Here is a 19,306-nt window from a genome sequence, read left to right on the forward strand (position 1 = left end):
TCTTTGGTTTCCTGTGACCAATGATACAGCTTTTTCCTATGACCCACTCATTTTTGAATGGTGAAGACTGCAACCTACAATTTACTTTTTTTTTTTTTAAATCAAATCAAATCTGCACAATCTGTACATTACATTAGTATCTCCCTAAAGTTGCCATCTTTTGAAACATCTCTTCTTTTCTACCTCAAAACCTGTCCTTCCAATCCACTTCGAAATTGGCACTTGTACTACCAGGGTCTGAGGAAGTACAGTATTAGCTTGGGATCCTTTGGATTAGTGGGTCCTAAAAGCTATTACCAGGACTCTCTCGTAATAGCTTTTCTTTATTACGAGAGACCATCGTCTATGTCAGAGATAGCCAAACATACATGCCTGCATCTGTATGCATGTGTACCTCTCTCCCTATCTCTGAGAAGACAGTCACAGATATGAATCTATTGAAAGTTTTAACGTAAGCAGTCATAATGCTTAAATGTCAGTTTAAGCACAGCAACTAAAGTCTGAGTTATAGTACTATGTTAAATCTAGGCCATAGTCTAACGTCCACCTTCCCAGAAGTCTAATGGCATGTTGCAGAAATCCATACTTTAACAACTATAAAAGGTCTGCAATAACTTTCATGTGTAAAGAACTAAACAATGAAGTTTTCCACTTTGCCAGGGATTGCACAGTGTGCTTTAAATTAAGTGTAAGTGTCAAACCAAAACCTTACCCTGAACCTCATTCTAACTCTAACCTGAACAACAAGTTCATTAAACAGGTGTCTGAAGGGGTGTGAAAAATATTTTATTTTTTCTCTTTGGTTTCCTGTGACAAATGATATTAGTCACTCACTCATGTTGAGAAAGCTGCAACCTAGAGTTTGCAAGTCCTCCACAGTCATGTTTTGAACAGGCACAGCTATTTAAATAGTGTCTCCCCTTTTTCAAATATGCAAAATTCTTATCAATTCCCATCCCTAGTCCTGGGGATATCCTCCCAGATCTGGACCAGGGCATCACTGAGCTTCTGATGAGACTGAGACACAACCTGGCAGTGTAGAATGGACCAAAACACAATGGTGCTCTGTTGATTTAGGTCAGGCTTGTGGGGTCCAGTCAGTGTTATCAATTCTTTAATCCTCCAGGAACTGCCTATTTGCCATATGAGGCTGGGCATTGTCATGCATCAGGAATGTTGCTTCTCCAGACCCTTTGACGTCTGTCATATGTGCTCAGGGTGAACTTGCTCTCATCTGCGAAAAGCACAGGTCGCCAGTGGTGGGCCTGCCAATTCTGGTATTCTATGGCAAAATCCAGTCTGGCAACACAGTGCCGGGAAGTGAGCACAGGGCCCTCTAGAGGACGTTAAGTCCTCAGGCCACCCTCATGAAGTCTGTTTCTGATTGTTTGGTCAGAACCATTCGCGTTAGTGTCCTGCTTTGTAGTTATGGTAGTGCTCATCCTGTTCGTCCTTGCACAAAGGAGCAGATACTGGTCCTTCTGATGGTTAAGGGTTTTCTACGGCCCTGTCCAGCCCTCGTAGAGTAGCTGCTTATCTCCTGGAATCTCCTTCAGGAAATCTTCTGCCAGTGGCACATATTGATGTTGGACTACCTGTGTAATCTCTGCAGGGGCCAGGTATCATCTCGTTATACCAGTAGTGACACTGCCCCTAGCCAAAAGCAAAACTAGTGAAAAAAGATACATTTTTTTCTTGCCCAAGGATACTTGACATGCAGACGAGGAGCCAGGGATCAAACCACTAACCTGATCAGTAGGTGACCTGCTCTACCTCCTGAGCTGCAGCCACAATGATGAAGTTAAGGCCTTGAGTTTGACTCCACCATCTGGCCGGGACCTTTCTGCATGTTCTCCCTCTGCTTGCATGGGTTCTCTCTGGGTACTCCGGCTTCCTCCCACAGTAAAACGATATGCAACCAGGGTGTACCCTCCTGTCCTTTGATAGCCAGGCTAGACTCCAGAAACACGAGAGAATGGATGTTTGTGCAGTGTGTAATGCTGAATTCACTATGACCCCAGCTGTACAAGTGCCAAGTTTGAAGTGGTTTGGATGGACAGTTTTTCAGATAGCTAAAGTACAGTGTTTCAAAAACAGGGCATCTATAAGGAGACACTAAGGAGACCTACAGGTTGTGCACATTTAATTTGATTAATGAGATGTGCAGAACATGCTGATTATAGGTTGCAACTTTCTCCATTCAACATGAGTGGTTCGAAGAAGGAAACTGCATCATTTATCACAGGAAACCAAAGGCACAAATAAAAGAATATTTTTTTCACACCCCTTCAGACACCTGGTTAATAGTAAACACTTGGTTTTAAGGTGAGAAAATAGTTTCTCCTACTGCGGCATGTTTTCTTTTATGCTCATAACATCCTTCGTGTTCAGGGGGCAGCAGAAGTGAAGAGGAGAAGGAAATATTCCAGCTGTGTGTCACACATCTTCCAAGTGTTATGGTATAGTCGTATTATGGAAAGCATCTTTTAAGCTCCTTCCCCTGCTGCAAAAGAAGTGCAGTAAAGGCCTTGCTTAATTATAAACAATCTCAAGTCTATTTCTTCTTTTATGTCCAGAAACTTCCAGTGGTCTTTTAAAAGAAAGGGCATCTCATAATAAATGCAGTCCCAGTAAAAACACAGTCATGATATCACCAGTTTAATGTAATGTATAAATACAGTATGTGCAGATTTCCAACCAGCTGGATACTCATTTTCCTATTAATGACATATAAACAAAGGATAATATATTATCTCCTCTTTTAAATATGTGATTACTGAACATTTGTAACTCTTATTTAGATTACAGGTCAAAAACACATACAAAAATGTTAATAATATATATTTTTTGGAAAAAAAAATTTCAATGATAACATAACTAAAGCAGACAAATTCTGTCTTTGACTTTAGTTAGGCAAAAGGAATTGAAATTCTCAATCAAGAATCTCTTATGCCAGAATGTCCTGAGCCACGATAGGCAAACGTTCTCATAAAGAGGAAGCAACAGATATCAAGTTCATTTTTTGGACAGTTAAATATATGTTGTATAGTGTAGCCCAGGGGCAACCCCAGGCCTCGAGGGCCAGTGTCCTGCAGGTTTTAGATGTGTCCTTGATCCAACACAGCTGATTTCAATGACTAAATTACCTCTTCAACATATCTTGAAGTTCTCCAGAGGCCTGGTAATGAACTAATCATTTCATTTAGGTGTGTTGATCAGGGTGATACCTAAAACCTGCAGGACACCGGCCCTTGAGGCCTGGAGTTGCCCACCCCTGGTGTAGCCTGAAGTTAGATTTGCCTGAATAAAGAGTCTGTTGTAACATATAAACTGAGGTTTCACAGTGGTTCTCCAGTGGAGTCAGGGTGTGCCAAAGGATACACACAGTATTTTTCTATTATCCATAAAATTGTGGAGTGTCAATGAAAACTGAGCACAGATGGGAATCAATAGAACCAGCTGTTTTTGTCCATTACTATCTAAACCTAGATTGTAATGGATAGTAATGCACCTTGTAGGTGGTCCCTGTGTCTGTGTGTGTGTAGGTGTGTCTGAATTAAAGGTCTGCTTAGATGTTCAAAAGTTTTGAACCATTGGAATCAAATTCTATACTCAATATAGAACATTTGCACACATAGCAGTTAAGGACACTGTTTTTTATATTTAAAGCCATGTGTTTTTCCAGTTTCTAGAACTATATATATGTATATATTCTTTACACTCTTTTTGCTCTATTTTGGTCTCCACCACTCCACCAAATTTTTTCTCAAACTCAATTGCAATAGATCAAACTATCACAAAGCAGCATCCTGATAGAAACACCACAGAGAAAAGCAATTTTTAAGTCTTAAAGAGTTTAGAGTTTGTTGGGGGGGAAAAGAAATTCACATAAAAACAGCATATTGATTTAAGTAATCTAAAAAATTAAATGAATAAGATTTTATTGTATTTCCATTAATGTTTGTTGGGTATCTGAGGATTCCCATGAGCCAGTCACGGGTGTGCAGAAGAATCAAGAACAGATCCGCAGCACTATCTTCACTCTCCGAGTGGTTCATACGTGCTGTCCAGAATATCCACGGCTGAATATCCATGATCTCGTCCTTTCATGTGGTTTTGTCCACTCATTTCTGCAGTCTCATCTCATCACCACAGAGTTAAGTTTTCAAGATTAGCAAACCCTGGATTCTCTCGAAGTTTCCAGTAAGTCCCGTTTGTCAACCACACGTCCCGTCCAGAGGAATCTTTGGATCTCCTGATGATGTAAAATAACCATAAAGAATAATAATTTGCACACCGGCATTTCTACAGTTCATGAATTTGCATGTTGTTGATGGCAGAAATGATTTTAAATGTTTAAATAATGTTACTGAAGTTACAAAGTTACCATATAAAGCTGCAAGAACTGAATGGACTGTAAGTATTTTTACTGAATGATTTATCAGAGGTGTGGACTCGAGTCACATGACTTGGACTCGAGTCATTAATTTTATGACTTTAGACTTGACTTGAAAAAATGTTCTAAGACTGTGACTTAACTTGGACTTTTACACCAGTGACCTGGGACTTGAATTGGACTTGAACCGGTTTACTTGAAAAGACTTGATATTTCACCCCAAATCTAAAATTTAACACACATATTATATAGAAAGTGTGCACCATTAATTCAATTCATTCATTCATTTATTCCAACCACACTCCGTACGTATGTGTGCATGAGCTGTAGCACAGCAAATCAAATTAACCAGATTTTTTTTTAAGAAGAAAACAAACGCTCAAAAATGCTGCAAGGAGTTATTATTTTCAGGTACATAAACTATGAAGTAGTCAACAAAAAAACGAAATGCAATATGCAAAACATGCAAGCAGAGAATCACAGACAGCGATGGAACAACTTCCAACTTTGTCCGACAGTTGAAGTTGCATAAAGAACGGTAGGTGGTGCTTCTCTTTTGCTACGATGAGATAGCTGACTTCATCTAACTTTGTGATGTCAACTAACTTTAATGTGTATGATATTTTTGTCATGCTATTTTAAAGCCGGTCCTACAAGCGCATCCAAGAATAACATGCAGCTTATCTCAGAATTGTCGGTGAAAATTATTCTTGGAGCTAAGTTTATTTGAGCTGCATTTCATAGAGGTGCAATTTCACAATTTGTGTATATTTTCTAAGTTCACTATTTCGTCATGTGTTGAGAAAAACAGATTTAAAAATCACATGGTCTAATATTTACATTTAGCATATAACTGCGACATTTTTTTTTCGCTTTTTTTTTTTTTTTTTTTAAAGACTCGAAAGGACTTGAAATTCAAAGTTTCAGACTTGTGACTTTACTCGGACTTTTACACCAGTGACTTGAGACTTGACTCTGACTTGCCTGACATTACTTGAGACTTGAGGATAAAGACTTGAGACTTACTTGAGACTTGCAAAACAATGACTTGGTCCCACCTCTGTGATTTATCCATGTACTAAAGCAAATTTCAGTCTATGGAGCTGCCTGCTTTTTCCTCTAAAAGCAGTTGTTTTTAAATGTGGCACACAAATAACCAGAACTGTACAATTACTTCAAATATACAGACACAAAGATATAACCAAATATCAAGGTTGGAAGACTACAATTAAGATAAATGGAAATTATCAATGAACCTGGATTTTAAAGGGAATTGACTTACTTGAAAAAATGAGGAACATGCTCTTCACCCCTTTTGCCGAGCTCTTTTCTCCGCTCTCTCTGCATTTCTTCAATCTCGTCCTTCTTTTTGTCAGCTTCATCCACCCTTCCATCCTCCAGCATTCTGCAAGAAGGTGACATCAAGCTTACACCATATTTACTCCGTGTTTCTGGATGATTTTAGCTTGTGCTACACTATAGTCTGTACAGTATTGCAGAGGAGTGCTGACTTTTACATACAAAGCCATTCTTACCTGGCTCCTCCTACGTAGTTGTGAAAACAACCATTATGGCCTTTACAGCCATTGCTCTCTTTCCCCTGAATGCACAGAAGGACTTTAAAGTGCTAGGGGAGTTTTCTGTTTGTCATGTGACAACAGCTACACATCCTTGATGTGAATCTCTTCTTCATCCACATCCCAAAGATGCTCTGTTGGAGTGGGATCTGGTGACTGTGAAGGCCACTTGAGGCCATTTGAACTCACTTTCATGTTAAAGAAACCAGTTTTAAATTGTTGTGAGCTTTGTGACCTGGTGTGTTATTCAGCAGGAAGCAGCCATCAGAAGATGGGTACAGTGTGGTCATAAAGGGATGGACATGGGCAGGAACAATACTTGTTTAGGCTGTGGTGTTTAAATGATGGTCAGCAGGCCTAAAGTGTGTCAGGAAAATATCCCCCACACCAGCAGCAGCTTGAACTGTTGATGTAAGACAGGATGGATCTATACCACAGGTGTGGAACTCCAGGCCTCGAGGGCCGGTGTCCTGCAGGTTTTAGATGTGTCCTTGATCCAACACAGCTGATTTAAATGGCTAAATTACTTCCTCAACATGTGTTGAAGTTCTCCAGAGGCCTGGTAATGAACTTTCCCAATCTACTGTTGTCCAATTCTGGGGAGTCTGTGTGATCTGTTTCCTGTTCTTAGCTGAGAGGAGGGGCACCCAGTGTAGTTTTCTGTTGCTGTAGACCAGGGGTGTCGAATTCCAGGCTTCGAGGGCCAGTGTCCTGCATATCACCCTGGGTCAACGCACCTGAATCAAATGATTAGTTCATTACCAGGCTTCTGGGGAACTTCAAGACATGTTGAGGAGGCAATTTGGCCATTTAAATCAGCTGTGTTGGATCAAGAACACATCTAAAACTTGCAGGACACCGGCCCTCGAGGCCTGAAGTTCGACACCTGTGGTGTAGACCATCTGCTTCAAGATTAAACATGTTATGATTTCAGAGATGCACTTCTGCCTACCTTGGTTGTAACAATTTGTATAATACTCTCTGTGACTAGGAGTCAGTTTCTGAACCCAGTGTCACAGAGTTGTTCTTAAATACCCAGTGCTTAAATCACATTTCTTCCCCATTCTGATGCTGGGTTTGAACTTCAGCTGGTCGTCTTGACTATAACTGCATGCCTAAATGCCCCGAGTTGCTCCCATGTGATTGGCTTTTTAGATATTTATTTCTGTTAAGGAGCAGTTGAACAGGTATGCCTAATAAAGTGGGCAGTACATGGATCTATCTACTTGTAGATAGATAATATTCCAGAGCATTGTAATGGACCACAGCTGTGTTCAAATCCCATCTAGTATTGTTTTGGTTTTCCCTTTTTATTTTTTGCATTGGAAAGATTTCTGACCTTTGGTCTGGGCGCAGGCGCGTATCTGTAGGAGGCAGAAGAGGCTTCAAGTCTGAAGGGAGTTCATTCAACTCCATGGCAAAGCTGGAGAAACCATAATACAGCAGGTAATCCTTTGGCTGTTGATCTGTGGGGTGATAGAAGCCTCTTAGGTGAACTGAGGCACAAACGTGACACTTGGCTTTATCCTGATTAGCTATTTTGGTAGAAAGAGTACCTAATCATCTCACTTAACCTCCATTTAAACTTCTAAAGAGACGTTTTTGCACCCACCACGTGACTCAGACTAAAAAGAAATGATGGTCAAAACTAAACAGACAACATTTAAGGAAGCATGTCTTAGTTATTTAGGACTCACTTGGCTTCCAGATGCATTTTGGAGTCGGCAGAGTGTCACAGAAGATGCCTTCATGCCACAGACCTCCAAACCGGTGAATGGCACTCCCACTTTGGTCCAACACCACACCCTGAACCTCATTCTTATTCGTTTCTGAACCCCAATAACGAGACTGCGGCAGAAGAAAAACCTGTTAATCTCGCATCTAAAGAGTGTAAGACACGAGCGCTGAGTGGTCCCTCACCTTGACAAAAGTAATCTTGCATGTGCAGATGTTACTTTTGAGGTTTTTGATGATGACCTCTCCATAATGCTCCAGATAGCGCTGCTGGCTGAAGACGTTATGGATGCAAGTCGCTACTTTGTTCCACTCATAGTGGTCAGCATACCTGAGGAAAACCCACAAATGCAGAATATTTGGTTATCACTGACACAGATGGTCAATTTTAAATAAAAAAAAGATGGCAAATAATTCTGATTGCAGCTTTTCAAAAGTGAGGATTCATACTTTTATTTGGGTTTTTTAAGGTTTTGAACATGTGTAATTTAAAAAAAAAATCAGTTTCCAGCAGCGACACTGAGTTTAGACACAGCACAGGAGTCCACAGTATCCAGACTGTGGCGAAACAATTCACGGGTATGACCAAGTGTTTTATTCTTTTTCGTTTAAGAAGTTTTTCTCATGGCAATGTAAAGCTTAACTACCATCCTAAGGTGTGGCCCTGAGGGTGAACCACTGGAATTATGGCACCTCAGATGGTGTGCCAGCTCAGTGCTTTGAAATCACTTTCTTTACAAAGCCAAACCAACTGCTGTTCACTGAATACTCTACTCATTCAATTTTCTGGCTATATTATTGCCCCTAAAATGGAATTTTAGTTGGAAAGCTACCTTTCTGACACAGTGGGAAAGACGCAGATGTGCTAGTGTAAATGGTCTCACAAAAAGCTGCTATGCCCCACCTGGAAGTGGGTAGCATCCAGGGCCCGTATCCCTAAAGATTCTGAGAATCCTCTCAGAGAGCTCCTAACTTAACCTAAAAATTCCTTGCCAGGAGTTTTAGCTTAGAAGTGATTCCAGAACATTTTCAGTGAACTCTGAGCAAGGAATGGATGGAAAATCCTATCTTAGTGAGGAGGTGTGGTTGACCCCGTTGCTAGGTATGAGTCATCATTTCAAAAGCCGTGATTGGTTGATCCTACAAGTTTGATGGAAATGAGCTTTTGGTGATAATGAGCAAAGGATATACCCTCAAATCAATAAACATAATTATACACTCTAATCTTATGCTGACTGTAATTGTAAATAATATTTCACATTCAAGAAAATATCTGGAAAATGAATAGTAAGCTGTAGGGGTTATAGCCTAACATTAGAATCTAAAATATGTGAAAACTTAAACTCATTACACCCTGTTCAAATAATGATTTGTGTCTTATTTGCTCATATTAATATCCTAGCTGACATATTTTGTACTTTCACTCCCATATGGACCCTGTTGAAAACAAGATGGCCTATCTCAAGGGGCTGTCCTTAATGAAGTAGAAATCACAACGTTACAAGTTCAGTGTGGTCTTAACGAGGGTAACACGGCTCAGCTTTTAGCAATGTCTGTGATTGCAGACCCAAGTCATCACTGCTGCATTGTTGCATTTTCCCGGATGCCAAATACCTCGGGGTTGTGATTACTTTCGTCTCCGGTGTAATAGTGTTGTGGCGTCGAGTTGGTGAAGTAATTGCATCTCTAAGGAGATCCACCACAAACATGATTCCTGCACGATCCAATCTGTAGCGTCTCAATAATTCCCTGTCATCCAGTGTTTGCAGGACATCTCTCCTGCCTCTTCTGTTGGCCATTTTGTGCAGCTGCTTAGGGGAACTCCTAAGCCACTAAAAGTCCTCTTCCCTGCTCTTAGCAGATCTCGCCTTAGGAGCCCTTTTAAGCATTAGGAATCTTGAGGAATAGCTTTTATATTAACTGGGATTGTCGTGTCACTTTTAGGGGAAATTCTAAGAAAACGTCATGACTCTGAGAATTTTCTTAGAATTTGGCCGCTAGGAGCCACTTTTTGCACAAAGATTCTTTAGGGATACGGGCCCAGATGTCTAAGTCACACCACACCACCCACACTTCCCATGTGTGGGACTAATAAAGGTTATCTTATCTTATCTTTGTATTTTATATCAGGAGCTTCTCATTGCATCTCATTTTAGCTAAACATTTAAATCTACCAACAAAATTTTCAAATATCAACAATCGCTGGTTGGGTTCTTTTATAATATGTCAGCCAGAGAGGAAAAATTGAAAATAAAGCCAGATCGTTTACCTCGGCAGAGTCACGTTTACCATTCCTGTTGGCAGGATCTCCAGCGACTTTCCCCAGAATTTATTTTTCCATCGCTGGTCTGTTCAGATGTAAGAAAGTATTGGTGACACTATACAATATACTCACATCCTTCCTAAAAGCATAATTAAGTCAGAAGACAGAAACAGCTAGTTACAACAGATAAAGAGAGTGTGCTGGTTTGATAAAAGAAGTTGTTCACCTTGCCAGAAGGAGAAGTTCTCTGAGTCAGCATGGCAGGCAGAGATGGGAGGATGGTGGCAGACCTGGGCAAGTACAGAGACTTCATCACAAAATTATGTCTTAACTATTTCATCCTCAACAATGAAACAAAGTTCCCAAGTTAAAAAAGCAGGAAACATTGTGTCCATTTAATACATCTTCCTCATTAAACCAACAGATTTACCTGCAGCAATTTTACCTGTATGCACTACAAAACCAAATCCTATTCCACCGACACTTTGCCACCAACCAATCTAGAGCCGGTTCCATGCATTCAATCCAAAAAACTAGAAAATTGACAGCCCAGACTAAAGACTCTACCCCGATCCTCTTACCATTGAAATTACCTAGATTTCTAATTCAGATTAGGATTGCTAATTAACACTGTCTGTTGAATATGTGGTTCTTAAAAAGCACCAAGGCAGAACTAATGCCGCACCAGCACTAGTGTTAGTATCAGCCTTTCATTTGCTGCACTTCATGGTATGGTTCATGCTCTAAGAAAGCGTTTCCCAAACGGTGTGACCTGAGGCAAGTTGAGGTATGCGGTGGGATTTTGTATCAACCGTACGATGCATAACAAATTTATTCGATTTTACAAAGATATTTAAAGAGATATTTCAGAGATCTGTCAAAAACCTGTTCAAAAGTAAAAAATTATTATTGATAGGCTTAGACAAACTGCATGCATTTTTTATACCCAAATATAAGCTGGAACACTGGAGTTCTCTAAATTAAAAAGAATAATCATTAGCTCTATGATTATCTATTATTAATTAATTAGATTATCCTTCCTAATTCATCTTTTCCTACTTTTCTATATCTGTTCAGCTGTATAAATATCCCTTCTAGGTAACTGAGTGTTTTCCGCGTATAAAGATAACCATGATACACCTGATTAAGATACCTGCTCACTGATGAGGCGGAAACCTCGGTCCTCTCTGATACACTCGTAGGTCTCCCCCAGAATCGGGTTAACGGGCTTGTAGCGGTTCCTGAACGTCGCAGTGGAGTAGCCAGAGATAGCGAAGGCAGCAATGTAAACCTAAACGAGATAAAACACAAAACATAAAAGGTCGCTTTGTTTATCCCCATGTAAAATAATTTTATTTAGTTATTGCTTTCTATGCTATATTTTCTTTCTCTTGCGATTTTAAATATTTCCCCTTTAAGGTCATCTCCTTGTGCATCTCTGGATCACTTCAAAGGCCCCTGTAAGTTCTAACCACCTGCACTTGTCCACCTGGAGTGCATGCTGGATCTGCCCCACTCTGTCAAAATTTCATTTTGGGTAACTGACAGAAAGTTCGATTTGATGAGTAGAGTAAGTGATATACAAAGCTTGTGTTAATGTGGAAAATACCAGTTCATAGCGAAGTGAGAGTTTTAACTTAGGTCACAGTGTGAGAAAGCTGAGGGCTGTTTTTTTATAGGCTGATATGTAGGCAGAGGTCTTTTTGCAAACAGAACAGCCGCCTCTTGCTGGCCATCACAAAGAATGCAGTTTTAAGGCACTTCCTTTAATCTTTTACTACACACATTGAGCTGGACGTATATCTTATGGTATGTTAACTCGTTTTAAGTGTGGACAGACTTACCATCCTCTGGTAGGGGTCTGATGTGTTGTTGGCAGTATCCAGCAGCTCACTGTACTCCAGCTCTTCACACAGCCTCTGCAGCAGGTTAATGGGCTCATTGAGAACAGCTGGCATGGACACTCGAGCCAAGTCTTTACCTGTGAAGAAACAAAACAGAGGGCTCTGAAAACTGCCACGAAGCCTCTTTTCTTGCATATTATCAATTCGAGTACTGAGTAAGTCTGGATTCCTGGTTCTTACCTATGTTGTTATAGAGTATGGCCACGAGCCCCACATGGCTATTGTCAGGACAGTGAACAGGCAGTTTTGTTCGACGTCCAGTGCTCTTGGGAACAACACTGTTGGGAGTCCTGGAAATGCTGGCACGGTACTTCCGGGTAGCTGATGCTGCAATGTTGATTAAAGAAAATAATATTATTATTATCAAGAATAAAAGTACGGCTGGATGTTTCTATTCAGGCAATAACAAGAATAAGAGTCTGCATCAGTGCCAGTGGTTTTCAGGTTGTACATAGTGTGAATTGTTGTTTTAGTTAGTACAATATTCACATCAAAGAGTAGATACAGAAAGAAGAGTAGGTAGAACTATTCAGCAATACTATTCAAGTACATTAAAGCTATTTTTTTTAGGATATAAAAAAAACCCACTGACTTTTTATACACTTTAAACCCTGGTCACTGATACTGGTGTACCCACTGTGTCCTTCCTCCGGCTCAGAATTGGTGGTGCTTCCGTCACTTAGTCCGGATTCATCAGACACCTCAGAGGAGCTGCCCCACAGGATGTCATCACTGGCATCAAAATATTCTGCAGCAGAGTCTGCCACTGAAGGAGGTCCTTGGGATGAATGCCTCACTGCCTCAGGCTGGCACCAGGGGAAGAAAAAAAAAGGAATGAACAAAGAAAATCAGCCACCAAGTATAAAAAACCAAACAGGATAAAGTGGGACAGAGAGTCCAGATGACAAATCTAACCTGAGCTAATGTGTTAGACTGGTGCATGTTGTTAGCGTCCCAGACTGCCTGCAGCTTCTGCCTCTCCTGGGACAGAGTCTCATGCACCGACTTCAGAGAGTTGAGCACTAAAGGAGCATTAAACAACAGTTTCTGTTGAACAGGAAGGTATCTGTGGCATTTACATATTTTGCAATAAAGCGATTCCCAGGATAAATGTGCTCAAATTAACTTTTGTCTACCGGTAGATGACATATTTGTGTTTATATGTTTCTCTGACCTCGTTGAGACATAGCGTAGATGTCCTGTTGGATTTTCTTCCCTTCGGGCGAATTGACCGTGGAAGGGGAGAGCTGAGAGTACACGTAGTCGGGGATACACGGGACCGATGCACCGAGGTGGGCCGAGTTGCTCAGGTGACTTGAGGACAGCTGTGAAGTGAACAGAGGAAGGACTGTGGTTGATTCCCTTGCTATCTATCTTTGTGTGAGTAGATGTCACTGTTGTGTTGTGTTATCCAGCACAGGTTTAACTAGCACTATGAAGGGAAGTCCCAATGTTTATACCAGGGAATGGGAATGCACCACCAACATACAGAGATCTTCACAAATCTTACTAGTACTGCTGAAAGTGGGAGTCCTGTTTTACTGCCCATCTCAGGTTTGTGCTTACAGAACATCTGAGAGGATCCAAATGATCTTTGGGTCTATTTGGGACATCTGTGTGTTGTATTTGCATGTCACCTTTAGGCCTCTTTGGGTTTGTGAAGACCTCTAATGTTAGGGGTTAACAGAGACTACAAAAGCACCTACAACGGAGCGGAAAGAATAGTTTAATATTGGGGAAATGTGTGCTCTTTTAGATGAGTTGGATGAGTAGACTCCCATCATTGTCTTCACCTGCTGTTGATTTCTTACACCTTTGTCTTATTTCGCTACATAAGTCTTCTTACGTAATTGTCCACATTGTGTGTATATATAGTCATTTTTCCCTCTGTATCCTTTTCCCTGTCTGATTGTCTGTGATTGTGTGGATTTCATACATTAGGTTTTTGCAGTATTCTGTAATTGTTCCTAATAAAGCTTGCTTTTTGTTTCTTTATTGAGCCTATTTATCTACATTAACATGTATTTGTACAAACTAGAATAAAATCTGGAGCTTTTGGGTGTTACACATGATGTTAGTTAGTTAAGATGATGGCTGAATTGCACCGAATTTTTATTATTGTTATTAAATACTCCTATGCTTCTGGCTAATATAAAGACATGGCTAGGAGTGTAATCTATAAAATTACAACATTCTAATCAGTGACATATTAATGTCTTAAATGTGGATGTCTGCTACCACAGTCTGTCTTACAAGCTGCTTACAAATGCATTAATTTGCCATTTTTTAGTTTGATCACTTCCTGTTGTTTGGTAAGAAAGAAAACCTACAAAGCTGTAGAATAGACAGCTGACATTACTGGAGACAGGAAAAGCAGATTTGCTGTAAACAAGTTTGTTCATACATCTTACAGTCATGCCATTGTTATGCTCTTTTTTGTGCAAAACGGTTGATTACATTGTAACCTAGAGTGGAGAGACTCTTTCTCCACCTCCAGGGCTCTAAGAAATATGTTCCAGTCAAGATTAACACAAGAAACCACTCATACATTGTGCTTATACAGCCACAGCGTGAACACCATATCTTCGGTTGCCGCTACCTGCTGCATCTTCGGTTGCCGCTACCTGCTGCATTGGTCACTTTGAGCAACAGCGATGACATCACACAGTCACACCCATTTATGCTCACGTTATGTTACAGCACAGGTAACTGCAGTATTCTCCTGAACAATTGGAGTTCAATATCAGCGCTGGTATAGAAGGAGAGGAGGCCAAACCAGGATCAAAGAAATTGCTGAGTTTTTGGGGGGTTTTTTCAACATTTTGTCCACAAAATCTTTCCAAGCAGTTGCAACAACTCCTATATCATCTTTGAGCTTTTGTACTTTTATATCATTAAAATGTTAGCAAAAACCACGACGATCATACGCCAGATTACAAAAATCGAGAGGTGCACAAGCAGCACCTTAGTCCTCATATGTATAACTAAGGAAGTCTCAACACAGTAGAGAATATGGGTTACACTGGCAGTGCTGTTTTCCTTTTTACCCTGGAAAAAAAACATCATTCATGAAGTTATAATTCATGGTTAGGAAGTCTGCTGTAGAGTGTGACTGAAGAACATTCAAACATTTTTAAGCATGAAGTTGTCTCATGTACTAATAGTGACTCACCGATTTAGTAATCCCACGAATAGGCTTTGGATTAGATTAGAGAAAGGTCCCAAAATGTTACTGAAGAATTGGGATTTCATAAACCCAATATGCTGACTCAATGTATAAATTCAAAAACCAAGATGTACTATATGTCAAATTGAACATGAACATTTAGCAATCTTGTTGATCGTGTCCTTTTTAAGAAAGTGAAGGTTACAGACCATTCTTACCATTCCCAGGGCCTCCACTCTGGACAGTGTGCGGGAATGACCCCAGATCTTCCCTGATTTCGGCTTCTTCGGTTTCTCCAGTGACAGATTCTGCACCAAAAAAGGTTTATTTTCTCATGTGATTATTGCTGGAGACATAATGCAGTATGTACAACATGCTTGAATGATCAGCCTATATGCACCTGTATGCTGATGATCCGTTGCAGGTCTCCATTAGTAAAGGCCTGCCCCACCTCCAGTGCCTGCAGCCTCTGGATTAAGCGGTTTAGCTCAGAAAGGTCCAGATGACAACGGTTCAGCTCTGGCAGGAAATATCAAGGAAGCAAATTTTTTTAACTAATTAATCACAAAAGAGTCCTGCTGGCCACAGAGCTAATATACAGAAATAGCCGTTGCACTGTGAGCGCAAGAAAAACACCTTTTTCTTTAAATCTGGTGGACTGAGACAACAACTTGATGTTTATCAAGTTTTATGCAGATGACTATCCCCTATTAAATGGTGTTAGCATGTTAAAATGACAACAACAACAAAAAAGAAAATTTAACTATATTTTCCCCAATTTAACTCTAAACAGTAACGGGACACAGTAAAATACATTTAAGTAAACTTATTGTACTTTTACCTCATTGTTATTGTTGCTTGCTATTTTTCATGCCTAAAGAATTTGCATACAAAATGTAAGATATAAAAAGTTTACAATATACTTTGATTTAAATCAAACTATCCAACAGTACATACATTATTAATGATAACTAATATTAATTTTAATGTTCCAGCTTTTTCTTTTCAACATTTGTAATAATTGAGATGTGAATGTGATTTTAATAGGTCTGACGAAACTCTGGATAACTGTATTAGGTTTCTTTCACCATTTTATCAATCAGTAATTCAATGAATTTAGTAAATAACACTTGTCTTATTGGAACAGTCGGAAAAATACCTGAACTCCAACCAACCTCAAAAGCAAATGTTAGTTAGACATTTTGCACACCTAATAAATAATCTAATAATAGTCACATAGGACACATTGGTCATTTTTAAGTCACCTACTTTAAGTCTTCTTTTCTGTAAATACTATTTGTGGGTGTTTTATATGGACACTCAATTATTATATATTATCAAAAAGAGAAAACCAAGTTGAAGAACAGAGGATGTCAGGCAATATAACCTAATGCTGAAACTTGAAGACTGTACTCAACAAACTGCCACTTTTAGAATCACCTGTTCAGTTTTGTCGTTGCAGCTAGGATTATTAGACAAATACCTTGAACACAGATGTCTGGATTGTGGCTTTGTTGCAGCCAGGCAGACACCTTCGTGTTCACGGCTGTGTTAGCTGACGGCAGCACGCCTGACACTCCAGCTGAATCTGCCATCCCCGTGGCGCTCTGATAAATTAGAGGCAAGAGAACACCGGGTTACTCTCGGTGGCCTGTAACAACTGTGGCTTTCAGTCTGACGTCACTTTCTTACTCCATTATTACCAAATCTCCATTTCCCTGAGCTTGTTCAGCCGCAGTGGGAAGGGACAAAGTGTGGAGGACGCTGCTGTGAAGATGAGCCGCCTCATTCTTCTTGTACAGGCGGTGAGCTTGTAGCTTGGTTACCCAGATGTAGAAGAGTTCATGACTCTTTGCCTTCATATGATACAGAATGTCCTCTGCATCCAAATCAATCCGATTTGATTTCTTGTTTATCGATATTACTGCGAGGCTAACATCTAGCGAGCCCTGGACTCGTCCCCTGGCCACCTGTCAAAAACAAAGTGATATGAAAGCTTGTTATTAAGATTATTTACTGACACTGAATAAATCAGACATCACATTAAAGTTGGGTTAGAGGTGGTGTGGTTTGGTTTGAAAGGTCAATCCTTGCATTGTCTGGACAAACATAAAATTTCACTTACATCTTGTTGATTTTTGGAGTAGCGTAAGATCCCTCCTTCCAAGACGAAGTACCGCTGAAAAAGAGATCATCTTTTTTGAAACTGACGGATTTTAAAGAGACCCGACGTTTGAGCAGCATTGTGAATGAGTGCACTGACTTCTCACCTTGTGCCAGCCTTTAAGTGGCCATTTCCTCCTCTTGAGAAGATATCCTTCACAGATTCCCGGGGCGGTCCTGTCTTGAGGATCGTCACCTGCTCCCTGCATTTCAACCTGAAGGTCGTCAATTACTTCCCAGTCTTTGATAATCTGTGGAAAGTATGAAGAAAAATTAAGTGTCCGATTCAACAGGAAAATTGTCGTTTCTTGCTTACAGTGTAAATAAATGGATAAAGATGAAAGTTTAAATGGATGAATGGAAATATCCTAAAGTTGTAAATTGAAGAAAATCAATCTGCAACTATTTTGATAACCGATTAACCGCTTTAATACTTTTTAAGGCAAAAATTCCAAATATATTTGAAGATTTGTGGCTTTTTTGCTGCATCTGATCATATAAACTGTTCTTTTTTGATTGTTTTTTGATTGTTTATTAGACTGATTAAGTTATGTGACTTTTTAAACATATATATAACTTCAGCAGTCTCAAAACGTCTGGGAGGATGGGGATGATCGAGAGGAAATGTGGAGTTGATGAATATTATTTATTTTCATGTTTTCATAGACCGAACTGTCTGACCTGTCTGGAGTGGCGAGATGACAGAGTGCTGCTGCTCTGAGAGTGGGCTGGCTTGTTCCAGGTGTGGGAAGTCTTCTCCAGGCCGCTTGCCAGCGATTGGCTGCGATTGAGTGAAGATCCAGACAGGTCCATCTCAGAGCGCCGACCTCAGACTCCCCTTCTTGTTGTGAGCGAGTTCTGCTGCGATCTACCAAAATCCCCCTGAAATCAAAGGAAGACCAAGGAGATGATGGTTATTCTGAGAGTACAAGTGCCTACTTCCTTATAATTATTTCCATTTTTAAGCTGTTATAAAGCAGAATTTAAAACAGAAATGAATGCCACATCTGATGAATCAATGCAGGCCCATTGTTCTTAGCCACATAAACATAAAACTGAAAAGCACATCACACATCCACAGCAGTCAAAGTCTAATCAAAAAATAACTGAAATAACCATCACAAGACTTCTTAAGTAGTGATTTCTCAAACATTTACATTTTCACTTGCCAGAGAAAATCTACTATCCTATAATATCAAAAACAAAAAACGGCACCAAACCTTTAAACCAAATCAGTGAACACTGGGCTTGGAGACACTTCCATGTACAATAAGCCTGTTTCCCATTTATTTCCGCCTGATCCAAACTGGCCTTTAAAAGGTAACACCAGCCCTTTAGCAAAGAGTTAGTGCACACTTATTTTAGCTGCAACAAAAATCTATTTTAGCCAAAGTAAGGCAGACAGCCTCTTAACTGGATGTGCATAATTTTTTTTTTTACTAGTCTTCTAAATATCAGACAAAAGGTCAATTTTTTTCTCATAACCTTAATGTTCTGGGCGACAAATCTAAACAAATCTGAGAAAAATTATCATTTGAGTGTTTAAGATTCTGGCACCTCAAACACCATCAGCTGACGAAGCTCATTTGCTTAAACTCTGTTCTTAAAACATATTTAAATTCCAGTGGTTTAAAAAATATAATTGATCAACTAATCAGTGACAGGTGAAAACTGATATGTTCCTCTGATTATTAAACTTCTCATTGAGACCTGTGATATTAACTGTGTCACATATCATTCCTTCCTTTGACACCTTCCCGTTTCCTGCCTGTATGCCCGCTAGCACTATGAATAATAAAAATAAACATAATTATGAGCCTTTAAAAAGTCAGGACTTAAGTGAACAATAAGTTGGCAAACAATCCTGCATGAACAAACAAACAAAAACTTTAAATATATTGATACATTTCTACCTTGATGTCTTATTTTCACCAAATCTTGCATTAGGTCAGTTTAATTTAGTCCTGTATGAAGAGCTGTGAAAGGTGAGAAAGTTCCATGAGCAACAAGTGAAAGTGTTTAACAGACTGAGCAGAGCAGGAGACAAGGAAGGAATCGAAGTAATCCAGTTACCTAACACAGGTGAGAGCTGAGCTCTTGGTT

At 39.8% G+C, this 19,306-nt stretch overlaps 1 protein-coding gene across 3 annotated transcripts; it reads right to left on the reverse strand.

The window, feature by feature from the left end:
* Positions 1–4,143: 4,143 nt before the first annotated feature.
* Positions 4,144–18,055, reverse strand: osbpl7 (oxysterol binding protein-like 7). 3 transcript variants are annotated; one of them, XM_085467270.1, is made up of 21 exons: positions 17,885–18,055; positions 17,311–17,454; positions 17,166–17,219; positions 16,744–17,010; positions 16,524–16,647; positions 15,441–15,559; positions 15,259–15,348; positions 15,047–15,070; positions 13,049–13,199; positions 12,790–12,896; positions 12,512–12,680; positions 12,055–12,201; positions 11,815–11,951; positions 11,124–11,261; positions 10,197–10,260; positions 9,977–10,055; positions 7,894–8,038; positions 7,671–7,821; positions 7,313–7,439; positions 5,679–5,801; positions 4,144–4,255 (listed from the first exon to the last, which is right to left on the reverse strand). In XM_085467270.1, the coding sequence occupies exons 1-21, from the start codon at positions 18,014–18,016 to the stop codon at positions 4,147–4,149; spliced, it is 2,601 nt and encodes an 866-aa protein (XP_085323396.1). In that variant the 5' UTR covers positions 18,017–18,055; the 3' UTR covers positions 4,144–4,146. The 3 variants fall into 3 exon arrangements, with proteins under 3 accessions (XP_085323396.1, XP_085323395.1, XP_085323394.1); XM_085467269.1 differs by having other exon boundaries at positions 15,250–15,348; XM_085467268.1 differs by having other exon boundaries at positions 12,467–12,680; positions 15,250–15,348.
* Positions 18,056–19,306: the final 1,251 nt, after the last annotated feature.

Source organism: Copadichromis virginalis, linkage group LG8, assembly GCF_057382275.1.
Source record: "Copadichromis virginalis isolate Kocher_CV1m ecotype Utaka linkage group LG8, C_Virginalis_male_GT1.1, whole genome shotgun sequence".
NCBI classification, from domain to species: Eukaryota; Metazoa; Chordata; class Actinopteri; order Cichliformes; family Cichlidae; genus Copadichromis; species Copadichromis virginalis.

Bases quoted from the DNA above. Each gene is read 5' to 3' on its own strand.
- osbpl7 (XM_085467268.1), bottom strand. From the start codon at position 18,016: ATGGACCTGTCTGGATCTTCACTCAATCGCAGCCAATCGCTGGCAAGC. The intron at 12,897-13,048 runs GTCAGAGAAACA...ATGCTCCTTTAG, and splicing joins CTACGCTATGTCTCAACGAG to TGCTCAACTCTCTGAAGTCG. The intron at 7,440-7,670 runs GTGAGTCCTAAA...ATCACCCCACAG, and splicing joins AAAATGCATCTGGAAGCCAA to ATCAACAGCCAAAGGATTAC.